The 22300-nt window shown below is 45.9% G+C and overlaps 1 protein-coding gene and 1 long non-coding RNA gene across 2 annotated transcripts in view; one reads left to right on the forward strand and one right to left on the reverse strand.

Annotated features, from left to right (window-relative positions):
- LOC134969047 (kielin/chordin-like protein) overlaps positions 1-22300 on the forward strand; it is a 213670-nt gene that overhangs the window by 81604 nt on the left and 109766 nt on the right. Inside the window, exons 9-12 of the mRNA XM_063944754.1 lie at positions 4541-4639; positions 11633-11761; positions 20755-20853; positions 21799-21924. Coding sequence (XP_063800824.1) covers positions 4541-4639; positions 11633-11761; positions 20755-20853; positions 21799-21924 — 453 coding nt within the window. The remainder of the gene's footprint in view (positions 1-4540; positions 4640-11632; positions 11762-20754; positions 20854-21798; positions 21925-22300) is intronic.
- LOC134969049 (uncharacterized) overlaps positions 1-22300 on the reverse strand; it is a 65590-nt gene that overhangs the window by 3830 nt on the left and 39460 nt on the right. The window contains exons 2-4 of the long non-coding RNA XR_010189387.1: positions 11597-11708; positions 4507-4622; positions 2655-2749 (exon numbers count right to left, since the gene is read on the reverse strand). This is a non-coding gene — a long non-coding RNA (uncharacterized LOC134969049). The remainder of the gene's footprint in view (positions 1-2654; positions 2750-4506; positions 4623-11596; positions 11709-22300) is intronic.

Here is a 22300-nt window from a genome sequence, read left to right on the forward strand (position 1 = left end):
TGGGCCATATAGACTCCACCCCAGTGTTCTTATGGAACTCAATGTAGAGATATCGAAACCTCTATATTTGATTTTCAGCGAGTCAGTTAGATCAGGAATGATACCAAAGGATTGGCATATTGCAGAGGTAGTCCCAATATTTAAAAAGGGTATTAAAACGCTCCCCGGGAACTATAGACTGGTAAGCTTGACATCTATAGTGGGGAAAATACTAGTAGGTATATTAAGGGATAGCATACTAGAGTACTTGGATACCTCCAAGGTTATTACTAGGAATCAGCATGGCTTTGTGAAGGACAGGTCATGTCAAACTAACTTAATAAGCTTCTACGAGAAAGTGAGCGATAATATTGATCAGGGTCAAGCAGTGGATGTGATCTTTTTGGACTTCGCTAAGTCCTTTGACAAAGTTCCACACAGGAGACTAATTCTCAAACTAAGGGAGATTGGGGTAGGAAACACTGTTTATACTTGGGTGAGTAATTGGGTGTTTAATAGGGAACAGCGAGTAGGAATTAATTGGATGTACTCTGAATGGGCTTCAGTACTCAGTGGAATACCGCCGGGTTCAGTACTCGGGCCGTTGCTGTTTAACATATTCATTAATGACCTAGGAGAGGGACTGGAAAGCACAGTGTCAATTTTCACAGATGATACTAAATTATGTAGAATAATTAATTCAGACAAGGATGTTGAGTCTCTACAGAATGACTTAACTAGACTTGAGGTCTGGACGGATAAATGGAGAATGAGGTTCAATATAGACAAATGTAAAGTTATGGACTTTGGGACTAAGAACAACCAGGCAGCCTATAAACTAAATGAGGAAATTGAAGGGATAACAGTAGTTGAAAAAGATTAGGGAGTGCTCATCGATAATAAACTTGGTAGCAGTACGCAATGTCAAAATGCAGCAACAGCTAATAAGGTGTTAGCATGCATAAAACGGGATATGGAGACAAGGGATGAGAGTGTAATCCTGCCACTGTATAAATCATTGGTGCGACCACACCTGGAATATTGTGCACAGTTTTGTGCACCATACTATAAAAATATATCTTGGAACTCAAAAGGGTTCAGAGGCGAGCCACTAATCTGATTATGGGGTTAGAGGCACTGAATTATGAGGAAAGACTTAAAAGGTTAGATATGTTCACACTGGAAAAGAGGTGACTGAGAGGGGACATTATTAATATTTATATATACATTAAAGGACAATACAAGGATTTATCAAACAATTTGTTTACCAAAAAAACACTACATAGGACACGAGGACACCCCCTGAGGTTATAAGACAAAAAAATTCCATAATCAACGGAGAAAAGGGTTAATCACAGTAAGAGCAGTAAGTGTTTGGAATTCTCTGCCAGAGAGGGTAGTAATGGTGGACTCAATCAATAAGTTTAAAAATGGATTAGATAAATTCCTAGCGGAAAAAAATATCCAGGGATACAGCACTTAATTAACATTCAATTTTTTTTTATAATATAGGTTGAACTCGAAGGACATTTGTCTTTTTTCAACCTCAACAACTATGTAACTATGTAGTGGATGCAGAGTTGATATACTGTAAAAAAATATTGTCCTTTACAGTGGGACTACAGGTCCCAGCAAGCTAGCCTCACGTGCTGGTACATGAAAAACCACAAGTACCAGCATGCCGGGCAAACAGGGCCCACTGGTACCCATAGCCCCCCTGTAAAGTAAACATTAAAATAACCACACAACACCGACTTTTGAAATAATTATTAATCTGCTCCTTTACCTGGGGGCAGCGGCCTTTACAATTGTTTTGCATGGCCGCCACCTCCCCAGGGCTTCTCCTGGCATCTGCGATTTTCTCCTGGGGGTGGTGGCCTTGTGAGTGCTGTTGCATTGGCTGCCACTCCCCCATGACTCCGGACACTTCAGGAGCTCTTCTCAGCTCCTTCTCTGCAGTTGGACTGCCTGCTCCCTGTCTCACGCTGGCTAATATAGCCCGGCCAAATGGGCTGGGCAATGACACAGTGAGCTGCAATTGGCTCACCAGGGCCGTCTAGAATTTTAAATATGGCACCGTGTGTGAACCAATGATGGCTCGCAGTGCCATTTTTTTACACAGGCAATCACATGCGTACCTCTCCCGGGATTCAGGAGAGGAATGCTCTGTCACTGCACGAGCTCCCGCACTCCTCATACTACTGCCACCTCCCGGTCCTGCCTGCTCCCAGATACTTTGCACCCGTTCGCACCCCCATACTGCCGCTGCCACCCCCTCCTGGCCCCTTTTCTCCCCATAGTATGGACAAAGTGGTTGGCCTGTCGGCTGATCCTCGCCCATACACTGCAGATAAAGCCGCAATAAATTATTGTTTTGTAACATGTTTAAAAATCATTATTTGGCAATTCAGATTTTTTTTTTATCGGAATCGCCACTTGGTGAGCCCACACATCAGTGATTTATTGTGGCAAACATCTCCATAATGGAGGATTGTGACAATTTATCGCAGGTGTATGGACCCCTTATGTGTATGCATAATTTAATTGAAGAATCCCTAAACGATTGTGTCTCAAAACCACATTAATGCATGTGAAAATGGAATTAAAAGCTTGATAAAAAGGATGTTTAATTTAGCAAATTTTCAACAAAAACAAAATCAGAAGATCATGCTTACCTGCTATCCTAAGGTTCAATTATAAGGTATTGCCCATGCGTCTCCCTCTGTTTGTCCTTGTCACTTCTGATAAGTAGCCAATAGGACTTCATGGTCTACAACAGAAGAGAAGGAGAAAGGTACAATAGAAGAATAAATGTGAAGGGCTCAGGGGAAACAAAAAGGTAGGTTCAAAGACAGATGGGGAGACAGAGGATGGAAAAAACAAAATTTGAGACAGACACACAAATAAGGGGGCTAATAAGGAACAGATACACACAAAGAGAAAATAGATACACATACACAAATCAGAGGCACACATGGAGAGACACATGGGAACAGACACCGGCAGAGTCAAAGGAAGGGCACACACTAGAACAAAAAATGGAAGGAAGGGGAAGGAGATAGAGAGAGACTGAGCAAAAATGGAAAGACAGAAATGTTGACAAAGACATAAGATGGGCAGAGAGACATACAGACAGGGAACGATCAGAGATGGTGATTCAGATGAGGACAAACAGAGAGGTTGGTGCAGACAGTTGGAAGGGAGAGATAGTGGAGCAGACAGGAGAAGGGTAGAGAGGCTAGTACAGATTGGGTTGAGCAGAAAGGCTGGCAGAGACTGTTGAAGGGGAGATAGGTGCAGATGGGAATGGCAATGAGCAGGCCTGGCCAACCTGTGGTTCTCTAGCTTCACAACAGATGGCGAGCCACAGGTTGGTCAGGCCTGGCATAGCAGCATGCACAGACAGGGGATGGGCAAAATACTGGCATAGACTGTTGAGATGACATGAATTTAACTTAAGTGAATATCACTGTGTGGCTCATACAATACTTCAGTCCCTCTGAGAAAGGACCATTTAGTAGGAGATTTATCAAACCTTCTAAATAGGACAAGTGGAGGTATTGCCCACTGCAACCAATCAGATTCTACTGTAGCTATCTTTTATCTAGTTGATTCTGTAACTTGATAGCTAGACTCTGATTGGAGGCTATGGGCAACAACTCCAGTTGTCATTTTAGAAGATTTGATAGCTCTCCCCCATGATCCCTATGACAGTGTTTCCAGTCCTCAGGGACTTTTATCAGTACATGTTCTACAGGTCTCCTAGTTGATGCAAAGGCATACTCATTATTGGCTGCCACATTGTAAATGTGCCACATGTGGAGCCAATTATTTCAATTGAGATATTGAGGACTGGAGTTGGGATGTATTGCCCAGTGGACTCAATGGGCTGTATTCAATTGATTATTGTACCTGATCTCCCATCTAAAGTGATGGGAGATCATGGGGGCGATATTCAATTGCATTTAGTTTTCACGCTAATTACACCCATAGAGGTCAGGTTTAGCCATATAAAGCCGTTAAACCCAACCAAAGTTTTTGACATGATCGCGAAAAAGTGCCTTTTTGGGCGCCCAAATGGGTCCCTTTTTGCGCAGTTCAGCTTGCCACCCCCGGGGGGATTCAACTGAAATGCAGATACCAGCAGCCATTGTGCATGAACGGAGCTGCAATTGAACACTGTAGCTCCGTTTGGTCACCATCTAGTGGCTGCCAGTGGAAAAACAATTAAATTCTGCCCAAAATTCCCTGCTAATTCCCTACTAAAGGTCTATTTTAACTCAGTGAAAGTTGATCTAAATCAATATTTTATTTCAGGGGCTATAAGACACATGTACTAACAGATGATTTTTTAATATACATTTTTAAAATGTTAGTACATGTGTTTTAGCCCCTGAAACTCAACATCAATTTAGATCAATTAACATTGATTTTTTTAAATCAATAAAAATTATAAATAATAAAAAATCAGCCTTTTGTAAATATACAGTACCCCTCAGTGTCCACTGTGCTGTATTAGATACTTACAGTATTCTAAGTAATGTTATTTTTATGCCAACAGGATCAGCAATATCAGGCATCACCTAACAGTTGCTGTGGGCAGTGTGTCCAGGTTCGTTGTGTGCTCATGACGGGTACAGCACCTGCAATCATTTTAAAGGTAAGTTTCCATTAACTTGAAATCTCTGTCATTAAATAATATTTGGGGAGATTGCAACAGGAGCATCTATTAAATGTGAATGATCCATTATGAATGCACGTAATTCAGAGGTACTGTAGATGGAGATGCAGTAGCAGCTGCAAATATTGTTGCAGCCTCTACTACTAATGTATGCTAATATAGCATCCAATGTGCTTCCTACTGCACCCTCCATCTGCAGCTCTTATTCGTCAGTGTGTGTAAAAAGTTGCACCCTCAACTAATATTGGCCACATTATGGAATAACAGAGCTTCATATGGTTGCTCAGAATGTCCGACCATACATGGCAGCCAGTGCCAGTGGAAATGCATCTTTCAATTCAGTCTCTGACATCGTTACACCCCCGACACACCCACCAACACCCCTGCCAATGACAGCCACCACCTCAATTACCGCTCATTAAATTAATTCAGCACTAATTACTAACTTAACACTAATTAAGAGAGTTATAGAAAGTGTCTAACTTTATATATCAGTCACCATTACTGTACATAACCTTATTTTTCATTCCGGTTCTAAAAGGCAGACTGAGATATTACTAGATAAATAATATAATCATATTTCTCTGACGTCCTAGTGGATGCTGGGTACTCCGTAAGGACCATGGGGAATAGACGGGCTCCGCAGGAGACTGGGCACTCTTAAAAGAAAGATTAGGTACTATATCTGGTGTGCACTGGCTCCTCCCTCTATGCCCCTCCTCCAGACCTCAGATAGAATCTGTGCCCGGCCAGAGCTGGATGCACTCTAGGGGCTCTCCTGAGCTTCCTAGAAAAGAAAGTATTTGTTAGGTCTTTTATTTTCAGTGAGATCTGCTGGCAACAGACTCACTGCTACGTGGGACTGAGGGGAGAGAAGCGAACCTACCTGCTTGCAGCTAGCTTGGGCTTCTAAGGCTACTGGACACCATTAGCTCCAGAGGGATCGAACACAGGGCCCGACCTCGATCGTCCGTTCCCGGAGCCGCGCCACCGTCCCCCTTGCAGAGCCAGAAGACTGAAGAGAAAGTTGAAAACCGGCGGCTGAAGACTTCTGTCTTCATTAAGGTAGCTCACAGCACTGCAGCTGTGCGCCATTGCTCCCTTAGCACACCACACACTCCGGTCACTGATGGGTGCAGGGCGCTGGGGGGGCGCCTTGGGCAGCAATTAGATTACCTTATTGGCAAAAAAGCACATAATACAGTCTAATAAACTGTATATGTGCAATAAGCCCTGCCAAATATGTATTTAAAAACGCGGGAGAAGCCCACCGCTGAAGAGGCGGGGCTATCTCCCTCAGCACACCAGCGCCATTTTCTCCGCTGGAAGGAAGCTCCCCAGGTTCTCCCCTGCAGTTTCCAGACTTCAAGGGTAAAAAAGAGAGGGGGGGGCACACAAATTTAGGCGCAAAACTGTGTTAATAAGCAGCTATAGGGGAAAGATCACTCAGTATAGTGTACATCCCTGTATTATATAGCGCTGTGATGTGTGCTGGCATACTCTCTCTCTCTGTCTCCCCAAAGGACTTTGTGGGGTCCTGTCCTCAGTCAGAGCATTCCCTGTGTGTGTGCGGTGTGTCGGTACGGCTGTGTCGACATGTTTGATGAGGAGGGTTACGTGGAGGCGGAGCAGGAGCCGATAAGTGTGATGTCGCCCCCTACGGGGCCGACACCGGAGTGGATGGATATGTGGAAGGTATTAACCGACAGTGTCAACTCCATACATAAAAGGTTGGATGACGTAACAGCCTTGGGACAGCCGGCATCTCAGCCCGCGCCTGCCCAGGCGTCTCAGAGGCCATCAGGGGCTCAAAAACGCCCGCTACCTCAGATGGCAGACACAGATGTCGACACGGAGTCTGACTCCAGTGTAGACGAGGATGAGACAAATGTACAGTCCACAAGGGCCATCCGATGCATGATTACGGCAATGAAAAATGTATTGAACATTTCTGACATTAACCCGGTTACCATTAAAAAGGGTATTATGTTTGGGGAGAAAAAGCAGCCAGTGACTTTTCCCCCATCTGATGAGTTAAATGAATTGTGTGAAGAAGCGTGGTGTTCCCCTGATAAGAAACTGGTAATTTCTAAGAGGTTACTGCTGGCGTACCCTTTCCCGCCAACGGATAGGGTACGTTGGGAAACATCCCCTAGGGTGGACAAAGCGCTCACACGCTTATCAAAAAAGGTGGCACTGCCGTCTCAGGATACGGCCGCCCTAAAAGAGCCTGCGGATAGAAAGCAGGAAGCTATCCTGAAGTCTGTATATACACACTCAGGTACTATTCTGAGACCTGCAATTGCTTCAGCATGGATGTGTAGTGCTGCAGCAGCTTGGTCCGATACCCTGTCAGACAACATTGATACACTCGACAGGGATACTATTTTGCTAACCATAGAGCATATAAAGGACGTAGTCTTATATATGAGAGATGCACAGAGGGATATTTGCCGGCTGGCATCAGGAATTAATGCAATGTCCATTTCTGCCAGGAGAGTATTATGGACTCGGCAGTGGACAGGTGATGCTGATTCTAAAAGGCACATGGAGGTTTTGCCTTATAAGGGTGAGGATATGTTTGGGGACGGTCTCTCGGACCTGGTATCCACAGCAACAGCTGGAAAATCGACTTTTTTACCTCACGTTCCCTCACAGCCAAAGAAAGCACTGTATTATCAAGTACAGTCCTTTCGGCCTCAGAAAGGCAAGCGTGTCAGAGGCGCATCCTTTCTGCCCAGAGGCAGGGGTAAAGGAAAGAAGCTGCATCAGACAGCCAGTTCCCAGGAACAAAAGGCCTCCCCTGCTTCCACTAAGTCCACCGCATGACGCTGGGGCTCCACAGGTGGAGCCAGGTGCGGTGGGGGCGCGTCTCCGGAAACTTCAGCGACCAGTGGGTTCGCTCACAGGTGGATCCCTGGGCCTTACAAGTGGTATCTCAGGGATACATGTTGGAGTTCGAGGCGACTCCCCCTCGCCGTTACCTCAAATCAGCCTTGCCAACTGCTCCCAGGGAAAGGGAGGTAGTACTGGCGGCTATTCACAAGCTGTACCTTCAGCAGGTGATAATCAAGGTTCCCCTCCTTCAGCAGGGACGTGGGTTACTATTCCACAATGTTTGTGGTACCAAAACCAGACGGTTCGGTAAGACCCATTCTAAATTTAAAATCCTTGAACACTTATCTGAGGAAGTTCAAGTTCAAAATGGAATCGCTCAGGGCGGTTATCGCAAGCCTGGAAGAGGGGGATTTTATGGTATCACTGGACATCAAGGATGCCTACCTGCATGTCCCCATTTATCCACCTCACCAGGAGTACCTCAGGTTTGTGGTACAGGATTGTCATTACCAATTCCAGACGTTGCCGTTTGGTCTGTCAACGGCACCGAGGGTATTTACCAAGGTAATGGCCGAAATGATGATACTCCTTCGAAAGAAGGGAGTTATAATTATCCCGTACTTGGACAATCTCCTTATAAAGGCGAGGTCCACGGAACAGTTGTTGGCCAGCGTAGCACTATCTCGGGAAGTGCTGCAACAGCACGGCTGGATTCTGAATATCCCAAAGTCGCAGCTGATTCCTGCGACGCGTCTGCTGTTCTTGGGCATGATTCTGGATACAGAACAGAAGAAGGTGTTTCTCCCTGTGGAGAAGGCCCAGGAATTGTCATCTCTGGTCAGGGATCTCCTGAAACCAAAACAGGTGTCGGTGCATCACTGCACGCGAGTCCTGGGAAAGATGGTGGCTTCTTACGAAGCAATTCCCTTCGGCAGGTTCCATGCAAGGATTTTTCAGTGGGATCTGTTGGACAAATGGTCCGGATCGCATCTTCAGATGCATCGGTTGCTCACCCTGTCCCCGTGGGCCAGGGTATCTCTACTGTGGTGGCTGCAGAGTGCTCATCTTCTCGAGGGCCGCAGATTCGGCATACAGGACTGGGTCCTGGTGACCACGGATGCAAGCCTCCGAGGTTGGGGGGCAGTCACTCAGGGAAGAAACTTCCAAGAACAGAGGTCAAGTCAGGAGACTTCCCTACACATAAACATTCTGGAACTAAGGGCCATTTACAACGCCCTGAGTCAAGCAGAACCCCTGCTTCAAAACCAACCGGTGCTGATTCAGTCAGACAACATCACGGCGGTCACCCATGTAAACCGCCAGGGCGGCACAAGAAGCAGGATGGCAATGGCAGAAGCCACAAGGATTCTTCGATGGGCAGAGAATCACGTACTAGCACTGTCAGCAGTGTTCATTCCGGGAGTGGACAACTGGGAAGCAGACTTCCTCAGCAGGCACGATCTCCACCCGGGAGAGTGGGGACTTCATCCAGAAGTCTTCAAGCTGGTTGTAAATCGTTGGGGACGACCACAGGTGGACATGATGGCGTCCCGACTCAACAAAAAGCTAAAAAGATATTGCGCCAGGTCAAGGGACCCTCAGGCGATAGCTGTGGTAATAAGAAGGAGAGGAGTAAGAACTATACTCATCGTTCCGGATTGGCCAAGAAGAACTTGGTACCCAGAACTACAAGAAATGATCTCAGAGGACCCATGGCCTCTGCCACTCCGACAGGACCTGCTACAGCAGGGGCCCTGTCTGTTCCAAGACTTACCGCGGCTGCGTTTGACGGCATGGCGGTTGAACACCGGATCCTAGCGGAAAAGGGCATTCCGGATGAAGTAATTCCTACGCTGATAAAAGCTAGGAAGGATGTGACAGCAAAACATTATCACCGCATATGGCGGAAATATGTTGCTTAGTGTGAGGCCAGGAAGGCCCCTACAGAGGAATTCCAGCTTGGTCGATTTCTGCACTTCCTCCAGTCAGGAGTGACTATGGGCCTAAAATTGGGATCCATAAAAGTTCAGATTTCGGCCCTGTCTATTTTCTTTCAAAAAGAACTGGCTTCACTGCCTGAAGTTCAGACGTATGTTAAGGGAGTGCTGCATATTCAGCCCCCTTTTGTGCCTCCAGTGGCACCTTGGGATCTCAACGTTGTGTTGGATTTCCTGAAATCCCATTGGTTTGAGCCACTTAAAACCGTGGAGTTAAGGTATCTCACCTGGAAGGTGGTCATGCTGTTGGCCTTGGCTTCGGCTAGGCGTGTGTCAGAATTTGCGGCTTTGTCATGTAAAAGCCCATATCTGATTTTCCATATGGACAGGGCAGAATTGAGGACTCGTCCCCAATTTCTCCCAAAGGTGGTATCAGCGTTTCATTTGAACCAACCTATTGTGGTGCCTGCGGCTACTAGGGACTTGGAGGATTCCAAGTTGCTGGACGTAGTCCGGGCCCTGAAAATCTACGTTTCCAGGACGGCTAGAGTCAGAAAGACCGACTCGCTGTTTATCCTGCATGCACCCAACAAGCTGGGTGCTCCTGCTTCAAAGCAGACTATTGCTCGCTGGATCTGTAGCACAATTCAGCTTGCACATTCTGCGGCTGGACTGCTGCATCCTAAATCAGTAAAAGCCCATTCCACAAGGAAGGTGGGGTCTTCTAGGGCGGCTGCCCGAGGGGTCTCGGCTTTACAACTTTGCCGAGCTGCTACTTGGTCGGGTTCAAACACTTTTGCAAAATTCTACAAGTTTGATACCCTGGCTGAGGAGGACCTTGAGTTTGCTCATTCGGTGCTGCAGAGTCATCCGCACTCTCCCGCCCGTTTGGGAGCTTTGGTATAATCCCCATGGTCCTTACGGAGTACCCAGCATCCACTAGGACGTCAGAGAAAATAAGAATTTACTCACCGGTAATTCTATTTCTCGTAGTCCGTAGTGGATGCTGGGAGCCCGTCCCAAGTGCGGACTCTCTGCAATACATGTATATAGTTATTGCTTAACTAAAGGGTTATTGTTATGAGCCATCTGTTGAATGAGGCTCAGTTATTGTTCATACTGTTAACTGGGTATAGTTATCACAAGTTGTACGGTGTGATTGGTGTGGCTGGTATGAGTCTTACCCTTGATTCCAAATCCTTTCCTAGTAATGTCAGCTCTTCCGGGCACAGTTTCCCTAACTGAGGTCTGGAGGAGGGGCATAGAGGGAGGAGCCAGTGCACACCAGATATAGTACCTAATCTTTCTTTTAAGAGTGCCCAGTCTCCTGCGGAGCCTGTCTATTCCCCATGGTCCTTACGGAGTACCCAGCATCCACTACGGACTACGAGAAATAGAATTACCGGTGAGTAAATTCTTATTATTTAAGACAATCTTCAAGTCAAAATGTAGGTTTTAGAACTATTGCTTGAAAAAAATGTAGCTAGGCTGCTGCAGATAATATGTTGCTTTATTATAAATTAGTTGAAAGTGTTATTTGTAATCTTGGAAGCTTCGGTTGTCTAGTTTAACACTTAATCTAGAGAGTGGAGAGAAAGACAAAGGCAGTTCTGACCCTGTGCAGGACATATGAGTCAACCAGGTCCTCACGGTCCTTGTGCCCCAAAAGTTACCTTCTTTAGTTGCTTATCATACTAACACATTTTTAAATTGGAGCAACTTGTAGGACAATTTCCTACACTCAGACACATCAGATAAATGACTGTTTATCTATTACTAGGCTTCGGTCTTCACTCAGTATCCATTGGTAATCTGATAAAATCGCAAGTGGCCACTTTTCGCCATTTGCACATGCGCACAGTACGCGACACGCATGAGCAGGCAGTCACAAAACTGTTACTAAAGCTGAATGTTACAATGTAGACCTTCCACACAGGTTCTTTTAAATATTTTGCAATATACAGTAGCTCAGCAAAATAATTTGTGTTATGAGAATGCAAGATATATATTTTTTTTTTCACAATTAATTTCTACTTTCTAATAAAGATTACTTTAGATAAATAAAATCACTTTCCTTTATCAGTAAACCATAAACTGCGGGCAGGTGTTGAATTTATTAAAGCAATATGTTTACGGTTACAGTATGTTTGATTGTCTTTACCTGTGATCCGTACATTACTGTAATTCTGATTTACAGGAAAATGAAACCTTCGCCTTTCCTGATGACAAGTGTAAATACTATACCTGTGTGAGGATTGGGAATCAGTTGATTACTGAAATGACAATACAGACATGTGAATATCAGAGTTCACTGGATTGTGGATATGTAAGTTATTAGTGAATGTAGTGAAACTATGTAAACAAATTGACAAAAACTGAATCGGACAAATTGGTTTAACCAATTTGTCTGAACAACTATTTTTGTCTGTTTTCCAGTGTTTTAGAGAGCAAATGGTTGATGGCCATTTGTTCCCATCCATTACCAGATTTTCATTCCAAACAGCCAGATTGGACAGATGATCTGCCAGATAATTGTATAGTGTATGCCCAGCATCACTCGTGCTATCTGTCCTTTTTCTTATGTCTTCCTAGTTATACCCCAACTGTTCTAGACTGTAAACTCTCACACTCTTGACCCTACAACCTCTTGGTTCTCTTACTGCACCATTCCTGCTTCCAGTACACTTCAACTCAAAGTCTGATCCTTTCTGCCTGCTTCACTCAAGCTATCCAGTCAGTGGATACTGCTGATTATCAGTCATTCACTTAGATTCACAGATATATCATTGTTTGATCTCCCCTCCCGCTTGTACTGTCTGATTTTCAGATTCAAATTTATTATTTGCATGTTTTGTTGTAATTTTCACTGTATGGCACTACTGACACATAATGGCACAATAATAATAATAATAATAATAATAATAATAATAATAATAATAATAATACAGATTGAGTCTCCCTTATCCAAAATGCTTGGGACCAGAGGTATTTTGGATATGGGATTTTTCCGTATTTTGGAATAATTGCCTACCATAATTGTTATGATTCTAGTACTCAGGTCTGGGGTGATCTTATGTGAAGAGACCTGAATACCAGAACATAATGCTGGGAAAGGGGAAAGGAATGGGAATAGCCCCTGGCACCCTATCTCCGTTGTCTCGCCCGTGCTGTCAGTATACTCTTGCGAGACTATGGTTTCTTGAGCCCATGGCAGCCGCGTTTGAAGGGCGGATTACGTCTGCCCAACTCCGATGCCCCCTCAGGTCTTAATGGGAGACAAAGAGTGAACCGAGACAGGGAGATAACAAGGGGCCCTCTAACTAAACAACAAGGCCTGGGGCTACTAACAAACCTAAAACTAAAGTATGTGCGGATTACCGCCAGGGAAAAGGACAACCAAAATACTCCACTTGTCCACTCTCCTACACGGCACCGCCGAGTACCGGAGAGGACTGTGGAAGCGGATACCTCCGCAAATGCTCCAAAACCAGCAAACAATATTAAGCAGCCTAGGCCGCCGCACACGGCGGAGCCGTCACTCACGAAACCAAGCGAGATCCTCTATAGAGTGTCACAGGTAAATGAGGACCAGGAGAACTCCTTGGGATGAGATGACAAACACCAAGACCCAGGAACTCTGAAGACTGGAACGACCGGACACAGCAGACCAGGAACAGATATAAACCAAACATGAGCAGCATGCAGGAAGCTATCACCGGCGTCTGTGTGAGGCACTGAGAAGGCATTTAACAGGGAATACCCCAATCAGAGTCCAGAGCCTGATTACAACCAATGTCGTGCAGCTGCCCTGCTGCACGACCAGAAACATGTGTGCACAGTGATTAATCCACCCTGCAACGGGGAATGCGGTCCGCCCGTGGCGTCCCCGTTGCTAGGGTCCCGGCGGCTCGGCGCACCCGGCGTCCTTGCGTTGCTAGGGAGCCGGCGGCTCAGCGCGCACGGCGTCCCAGCGTTGCTAGGGACCCGGCGGCTAAGTGCGCTCGGCGTCCCTAGTTGCTAGGCGCCGGGCCGGGAGGAAGTCCCGGACCGCGGCGCCTAACAATAATGAGATATCATGGTGATGGGACCTAAATCTAAGCACAGAATGCATTTATGTTTCAATAACACCTTATACACACAGCCTGAAGGTAATTTTAGCCAATATTTTTTATATCTTTGTGCATTAAACAAAGTGTGTGTACATTCACACAATTAATTTATGTTTCATATACACCTTATACACACAGCCTGAAGTACCTTTAATACAATATTTTTAATAACTGTGTGTATTAAACAAAGTTTGTGTACATTGAGCCATCAAAAAACAAAGGTTTCACTATCTCACTCTCACTCAAAAAAGTCTGTATTTCGGAATATTCCGTATTTCGGAATATTTGGATATGGGATACTCAACCTGTAATACTATCTTAAGTATTGCCTACAAATCTACCTTTCCTACACTGACATCTTTCCTTCTTTAGTTTTTCATGTAACCAATTGCTTTTCCACATGGAAATCCAAGGGTTTCTAAATAGGACACTTAAAGGTACTTCTTAAAGGCACTCCTGTACTGCCTGTATAAAGCAATATATAAAAGGTATAGATGGTAGTAATGTTCTAGATCACAAAGCAATATATAAAAGGTACATTTGGTAGTAATGTTCTAGATCACAAAGTAATCAATGAGACAGTGCAATCTTGACTAGATAACATTGACATACTTAAAAACAAAAACAGATCAATACAACCGTATCCTGGAACAAGGAATCCCCCATTGCCTATTTAAATCATACAGTATTAACCAAATGAGAGACTGCCTGCACAGTAATGAGAATCAGTATATGGCCATAATAGATAATAGCTGCAGTTCATGATGATGAGTATTCTGGTACCTGTGCAAACTGACAAAAAATGAAAAGTCACCCACTAAAAATGTAACCAAGCTGTTAGCCAAAAAGAGAAACCTCAATAATGGTCATACTGTACATGCTACAATAACTGCTTACCTGTACAGCCTTTTAAGATTTCTAATTGTCCACCAATCATATTTCATAGAGATGTGCACAGACTCCCGTGTTTTTGGTTTTGGTTCTAAATCAACATCATCATCATCATCATCATCATCATCATCATCATCATGTTTTGGCAAAAACCACCCTCAAGTGTTATGTTTTTGTTTTAGACTCTGGATTTCTTAAAAATTATAAAACAGCTAAAATCATTTTATGTGGACCTGTTTTTGTTCCTACATAATTATTTACATCAATAACATTCATTTCTCTGACATCCTAAGTGGATGCTGGGGACTCCGTCAGGACCATGGGGATTAGCGGCTCCGCAGGAGACAGGGCACAAAAGTAAAAGCTTTAGGACTAGGTGGTGTGCACTGGCTCCTCCCCCTATGACCCTCCTCCAAGCCTCAGTTAGGTTTTTGTGCCCGGCCGAGAAGGGTGCAATCTAGGTAGCTCTCCTGAGCTGCTTAGAATAAAAGTATAGACTTAGGTTTTTTTATTTTCAGTGAGTCCTGCTGGCAACAGGCTCACTGCATCGAGGGACTAAGGGGAGAAGAAGCGAACTCACCTGCGTGCAGAGTGGATTGGGCTTCTTGGCTACTGGACATTAGCTCCAGAGGGACGATCACAGGCCCAGCCATGGATGGGTCCCGGAGCCGCGCCGCCGGCCCCCTTACAGAGCCAGAAGAGTGAAGAGGTCCAGAAATCGGCGGCAGAAGGCATCTTGTCTTCAAGAAAGGTAGCGCACAGCACTGCAGCTGTGCGCCATTGCTCTCAGCACACTTCACACTCCGGTCACTGAGGGTGCAGGGCGCTGGGGGGGGCGCCCTGAGACGCAATGAAAACACTATTTATGGTAAAAAATACATCACATATAGCTCCTGGGCTATATGGATGTATTTAACCCCTGCCATTTTACCTCATAAAAAGCGGGAGAAAGGCCGCCGTGAAGGGGGCGGAGCCTATCTCCTCAGCACACAAGCGCCATTTTCCCTCACAGCTCCGCTGGAAGGACGTCTCCCTGACTCTCCCCTGCAGTCCTGCACTACAGAAACAGGGTAAAAAAGAGAGGGGGGGGGGGGGGGGCACTAATTTGGCATATAAAAACATATATAGCAGCTATAAGGGAGAAACACTTATTTATAAGGTTGTCCCTATACATATATAGCGCTCTGGTGTGTGCTGGCAAACTCTCCCTCTGTCTCCCCAAAGGGCTAGTGGGGTCCTGTCCTCTATCAGAGCATTCCCTGTGTGTGTGCTGTGTGTCGGTACGCGTGTGTCGACATGTATGAGGAGGAAAATGGTGTGGAGGCGGAGCAATTGCCTGTATTAGTGATGTCACCCCCTAGGGAGTCGACACCTGACTGGATGGTCTTATTTAAGGAATTACGTGATAGTGTCAGCACTTTACAAAAAACTGTTGACGACATGAGACAGCCGGCAAGTCAGTTAGTGCCTGTCCAGGCGTCTCAAACACCGTCAGGGGCTCTAAAGCGCCCATTACCTCAGTCGGTCGACACAGACACAGACACGGACACTGACTCCAGTGTCGACGGTGAAGAAACAAACGTATTTTCCAGTAGGGCCACACGTTACATGATCACGGCAATGAAGGAGGCTTTGCATATTTCTGATACTACAAGTACCACAAAAAAGGGTATTATGTGGGGTGTGAAAAAACTACCCGTAGTTTTTCCTGAATCAGAAGAATTAAATGAAGTGTGTGATGATGCGTGGGTCTCCCCCGATAAAAAATTGCTGATATCTAAGAAATTATTGGCATTATACCCTTTCCCGCCAGAAGTTAGGGCGCGTTGGGAAACACCCCCTAGGGTGGATAAGGCACTCACACGCTTATCAAAACAAGTGGCGTTACCGTCTCCTGATACGGATAGGAAGCTGGAAAATGTCCTAAAAAGTATATACACACATACTGGTGTTATACTGCGACCAGCGATTGCCTCAGCCTGGATGTGCAGCGCTGGGGTGGCGTGGTCGGAGTCCCTGACTGAAAATATTGATACCCTGGACAGGGACAGTATTTTATTGACTATAGAGCGTTTAAAAGATGCGTTTCTATATATGCGTGATTCACAGAGGGATATTTGCACCCTGGCATCAAGAGTAAGTGCGATGTCCATTTCTGCCAGAAGATGTTTATGGACACGACAGTGGTCAGGTGATGCGGATTCCAAACGGCATATGGAAGTATAAAGGGGAGGAGTTATTTGGGGTCGGTCTTTCGGACCTGGTGGCCACGGCAACAGCTGGAAAATCCACCCTTTTACCCCAACTCACCTCTCAGCAGAAAAAGACACCGTCTTTTCAGCCTCAGTCCTTTCGTCCCCATAAGGGCAAGCGGGCAAAAGGCCAGTCATATCTGCCCCGGGGTAGAGGAAAGGGAAAAAGACTGCAGCAGACAGCCTCTTCCCAGGAACAGAAGCCCTCCACCGCTTCTGCCAAGTCCTCAGCATGACGCTGGGGCCTTACAAGCGGACTCAGGTGCGGTGGGGGGTCGTCTCAAGAGTTTCAGCGCGCAGTGGGCTCACTCGCAAGTGGACCCCTGGATCCTACAGGTAGTATCCCAGGGGTACAGATTGGAATTCGAGACGTCTCCCCCTCGCAGGTTCCTGAAGTCTGCTTTACCAACGTCTCCCTCCGACAGGGAGGCAGTATTGGAAGCAATTCACAAGCTGTATTCCCAGCAGGTGATAATCAAAGTACCCCTCCTACAACAGGGAAAGGGGTATTATTCCACACTATTTGTGGTACCGAAGCCAGACGGCTCGGTGAGACCTATTCTAAATCTGAAATCTTTGAACACTTACATACAAAGGTTCAAATTCAAGATGGAGTCACTCAGAGCAGTGATAGCGAACCTGGAAGAAGGGGACTATATGGTGTCCCTGGACATCAAGGATGCTTACCTTCATGTCCCAATTTGCCCTTCTCACCAAGGGTACCTCAGGTTCGTAGTACAGAACTGTCATTATCAGTTTCAGACGCTGCCGTTTGGATTGTCCACGGCACCCCGGGTCTTTACCAAGGTAATGGCCGAAATGATGATTCTTCTTCGAAGAAAAGGCGTCTTAATTATCCCTTACTTGGACGATCTCCTGATAAGGGCAAAGTCCAGGGAACAGTTGGAGGTCGGAGTAGCACTATCTCGGGTACTGCTACAACAGCACGGGTGGATTCTAAATATTCCAAAATCGCAGCTGATCCCGACGACACGTCTGCTGTTCCTAGGGATGATTCTGGACACAGTCCAGAAAAAGGTATTTCTCCCGGAGGAGAAAGCCAGGGAGTTATCCGAGCTAGTCAGGAACCTCCTAAAACCAGGAAAAGTGTCAGTGCATCATTGCACAAGGGTCCTGGGAAAAATGGTGGCTTCTTACGAAGCGATTCCATTCGGCAGATTTCACGCAAGAACTTTTCAGTGGGATCTGCTGGACAAATGGTCCGGATCGCATCTTCAGATGCATCAGCGGATAACCCTGTCTCCGAGGACAAGGGTGTCTCTTCTGTGGTGGCTGCAGAGTGCTCATCTACTAGAGGGCCGCAGATTCGGCATTCAGGATTGGATCCTGGTGACCACGGATGCCAGCCTGAGAGGCTGGGGAGCAGTCACACAGGGAAGAAATTTCCAGGGAACGTGGTCAAGTCTAGAGACTTCTCTCCACATAAATATACTGGAGCTAAGGGCAATTTACAATGCTCTATGCCTAGCAAGACCTCTGCTTCAAGGTCAGCCGGTGCTGATCCAGTCGGACAACATCACGGCAGTCGCCCACGTAAACAGACAGGGCGGCACAAGAAGCAGGAGGGCAATGGCAGAAGCTGCAAGGATTCTTCGCTGGGCGGAAAATCATGTGATAGCACTGTCAGCAGTGTTCATTCCGGGAGTGGACAACTGGGAAGCAGACTTCCTCAGCAGGCACGACCTCCACCCGGGAGAGTGGGGACTTCACACGGAAGTCTTCCACATGATTGTGAACCGTTGGGAAAAACCAAAGGTGGACATGATGGCGTCCCGCCTCAACAAAAAACTAGACAGGTATTGCGCCAGGTCAAGGGACCCTCAGGCAATAGCTGTGGACGCTCTGGTAACACCGTGGGTGTACCAGTCAGTGTATGTGTTCCCTCCTCTTCCTCTCATACCCAAGGTACTGAGAATTATAAGACGGAGAGGAGTAAGAACTATACTCGTGGCTCCGGATTGGCCAAGGAGGACTTGGTACCCGGAACTTCAAGAGATGCTCACAGAGGACCCATGGCCTCTGCCGTTAAGAAGGGACTTGCTTCAGCAAGGACCCTGTCTGTTCCAAGACTTACCGCAGCTGCGTTTGACGGCATGGCGGTTGAACGCCGGATCCTAAGGGAAAAAGGCATTCCGGAAGAGGTCATACCTACCCTGGTCAAAGCCAGGAAGGAGGTGACCGCACAACATTATCACCGCATTTGGCGAAAATATGTTGCGTGGTGTGAGGCCAGGAAGGCCCCCACGGAGGAATTTCAACTCGGTCGATTCCTGCATTTCCTGCAAACAGGAGTGTCTATGGGCCTCAAATTGGGGTCCATTAAGGTTCAAATTTCGGCCCTGTCGATTTTCTTCCAGAAAGAATTGGCTTCAGTTCCTGAAGTCCAGACATTCGTCAAGGGAGTACTGCATATACAACCCCCTTTTGTGCCTCCAGTGGCACCGTGGGATCTCAACGTAGTTCTGGGATTCCTCAAATCACATTGGTTTGAACCGCTCAAATCTGTGGATTTGAAATATCTCACATGGAAAGTGACCATGCTGTTGGCCCTGGCCTCGGCCAGGCGAGTGTCAGAATTGGCGGCTTTGTCTCACAAAAGCCCATATCTGATTTTCCATTCGGACAGGGCAGAACTGCGGACTCGTCCCCAGTTTCTCCCTAAGGTGGTGTCAGCGTTTCACCTGAACCAACCTATTGTGGTGCCTGCGGCTACTAGGGACTTGGAGGACTCCAAGTTGCTAGACGTTGTCAGGGCCCTGAAAATATATATTTCCAGGACGGCTGGAGTCAGGAAAACTGACTCGCTGTTTATCCTGTATGCACCCAACAAGCTGGGTGCTCCTGCTTCTAAGCAGACGATTGCTCGTTGGATTTGTAGTACAATTCAGCTTGCACATTCTGTGGCAGGCCTGCCACAGCCAAAATCTGTAAATGCCCATTCCACAAGGAAGATGGGCTCATCTTGGGCGGCTGCCCGAGGGGTCTCGGCTTTACAATTTTGCCGAGCTGCTACTTGGTCAGGGGCAAACACGTTTGCTAAATTCTACAAATTTGATACCCTGGCTGAGGAGGACCTGGAGTTCTCTCATTCGGTGCTGCAGAGTCATCCGCACTCTCCCGCCCGTTTGGGAGCTTTGGTATAATCCCCATGGTCCTGACGGAGTCCCCAGCATCCACTTAGGACGTCAGAGAAAATAAGAATTTACTTACCGATAATTCTATTTCTCGTAGTCCGTAGTGGATGCTGGGCGCCCATCCCAAGTGCGGATTGTCTGCAATACTTGTACATAGTTATTGTTACAAAAATCGGGTTATTATTGTTGTGAGCCATCTTTTCAGAGGCTCCTCTGTTATCATGCTGTTAACTGGGTTCAGATCACAAGTTGTACAGTGTGATTGGTGTGGCTGGTATGAGTCTTACCCGGGATTCAAAATCCTTCCTTATTGTGTACGCTCGTCCGGGCACAGTATCCTAACTGAGGCTTGGAGGAGGGTCATAGGGGGAGGAGCCAGTGCACACCACCTAGTCCTAAAGCTTTTACTTTTGTGCCCTGTCTCCTGCGGAGCCGCTAATCCCCATGGTCCTGACGGAGTCCCCAGCATCCACTACGGACTACGAGAAATAGAATTATCGGTAAGTAAATTCTTATTTTCCAGTCATTTCCAGTGTGAAATAGCACCTTAATGGGAATGACTTACATGTAATCCAAAACACGTGATATTTGGCATTTACACCAAACGTTTGACTGGTACTGTACATCTGAGATCAGAACTTGGCGAGATGACCTGAGCTGGCATTCGGTTTGGCTCAGAAACCCCAACGTTATGGTGTGTTCAATTTTGCAGCAAAACTGAACCGCTCATCTCTACTGTGTTCCATCTCACTAAATCTGTCTTTCCAATGTTTCTCAATTAAATGTGACTGCCATTTAGTAAAAGGTCTAATTAGCCTTCTAGTTTTATACTTTAAGTTTTTCACATAACCTATCAAAAATATATTTCTTCTATATCTCTGACTCTTAACCATAGATATTTTTTTTTTCCAGGACCAAGAATATTTCCCACCTACTGACCAATGCTGTGGATATTGCAACCAAACATATTGTGTATATGTAACAGCAAGTGGTGACACACAACTCTTGAAGGTACCATACAGTATATTGACATCTTCTTTGTTCCATTTCAGTCAGAACCTGATGCATAGATCAGAGGCGTCACTGGTAGAAGTGACACCTGGTGCGAGCGGTTTGCGCGCTGGCAAAAGGGAGTGTGGCCTCACAGAAAAGGGGCATGGCTTCACAGATAGGAGGCATTGTCTTGCGGTCCGGACCCCCTTTTTGTCACTCCAGGGGTCCTGGAGATGCGGGCTGCACCCAGGGACCAGTGTATGTGAAGTGCCAGCTCCTGCACAGTGACAGAAGCAGGGTGCTGCACCTAATGTCACAGTGCACCACCCTACTCCTGTCACTGAAGAGCAGTCGGCACTTTAGTGTCACCCCTCGGTGTTATCGGTAACTATATCAGGCAGTCTTACATAATTGGACTCCTTGCAATAGTGACAACTAGACCGCAAAACCAAGGGAAGGGGGAACATCAAAATAGCAATGGGAACAGGGCCGGACTGGCCCACGGGGGTACAGGGGAAATCCCCGGTGGGCCCCACTGACCGGGAGCCCAATCCCTCATCTCGGGATTAGCTTCCAGACTGTACACTTGAATGATACATTATACTGCACAGGACTATAGTGTATTTTCTACAGTGCATTCCTGTTATTAATCTGGTACATTATCATGCATGCACTATCAGTACTTACTATATATATTTATCAGTGTCCCCAAACCATGCACTTACTAATGGTTAGCCAAGACTCCAAGCATGGGCCTCGACCACTGCATTCCTCGGTGGCCCTTCATGCCCCCGTCAGACACTGAATGGGGCAATCGTCATTTTTTTAATGGACTGTTTACTTTTTGTCCTCCCAATTTTGCCTCTACTGAGTGTAATAGATGTGTACACTGTGACATCATGTACTAATCAGAAGTATCTAATGAAATTAGCATTAATCCCTTTTCTATTTTCTCATTTGTAGGAAGGTGTAACATATCTAAGTGATGATAAGTGTTCATACTACACTTGTGAAAAAATAAAGAATGAACTCATTACAACTGAAAAACAACAGACCTGCCAATATAAGAGTAATGAGGATTGTGACTTTGTAAGTGATATGGAAACATAATAAGAATACAACTGATATCCCCTCCATGCATAAATGAGCTTATGCAATGACATGACTTGTGTGTATATATATATATATATATATATATATAAAACAAAAAATCTCTGTGGAGAGCACTTAGTTTATAAAATAAGTGCGCTCCACAGAGATTTTTTGTTATTCTCACTTTTATTGATCTCTATCGACAAGGGATCTGCTCTGTGTGGAAGCTTGCCCTCTATTTGGAAATATAGTGATATTGATTTTGGCAAATCTATAATTGACTAATTGATATAAAGAAAATAACTCCAGTAGTGTATACTAAGAGCGCATCAAGGGATTATACTAATATATATATATATATATATATATATAT

This window comes from Pseudophryne corroboree, chromosome 11, assembly GCF_028390025.1.
Source record: "Pseudophryne corroboree isolate aPseCor3 chromosome 11, aPseCor3.hap2, whole genome shotgun sequence".
NCBI classification, from domain to species: Eukaryota; Metazoa; Chordata; class Amphibia; order Anura; family Myobatrachidae; genus Pseudophryne; species Pseudophryne corroboree.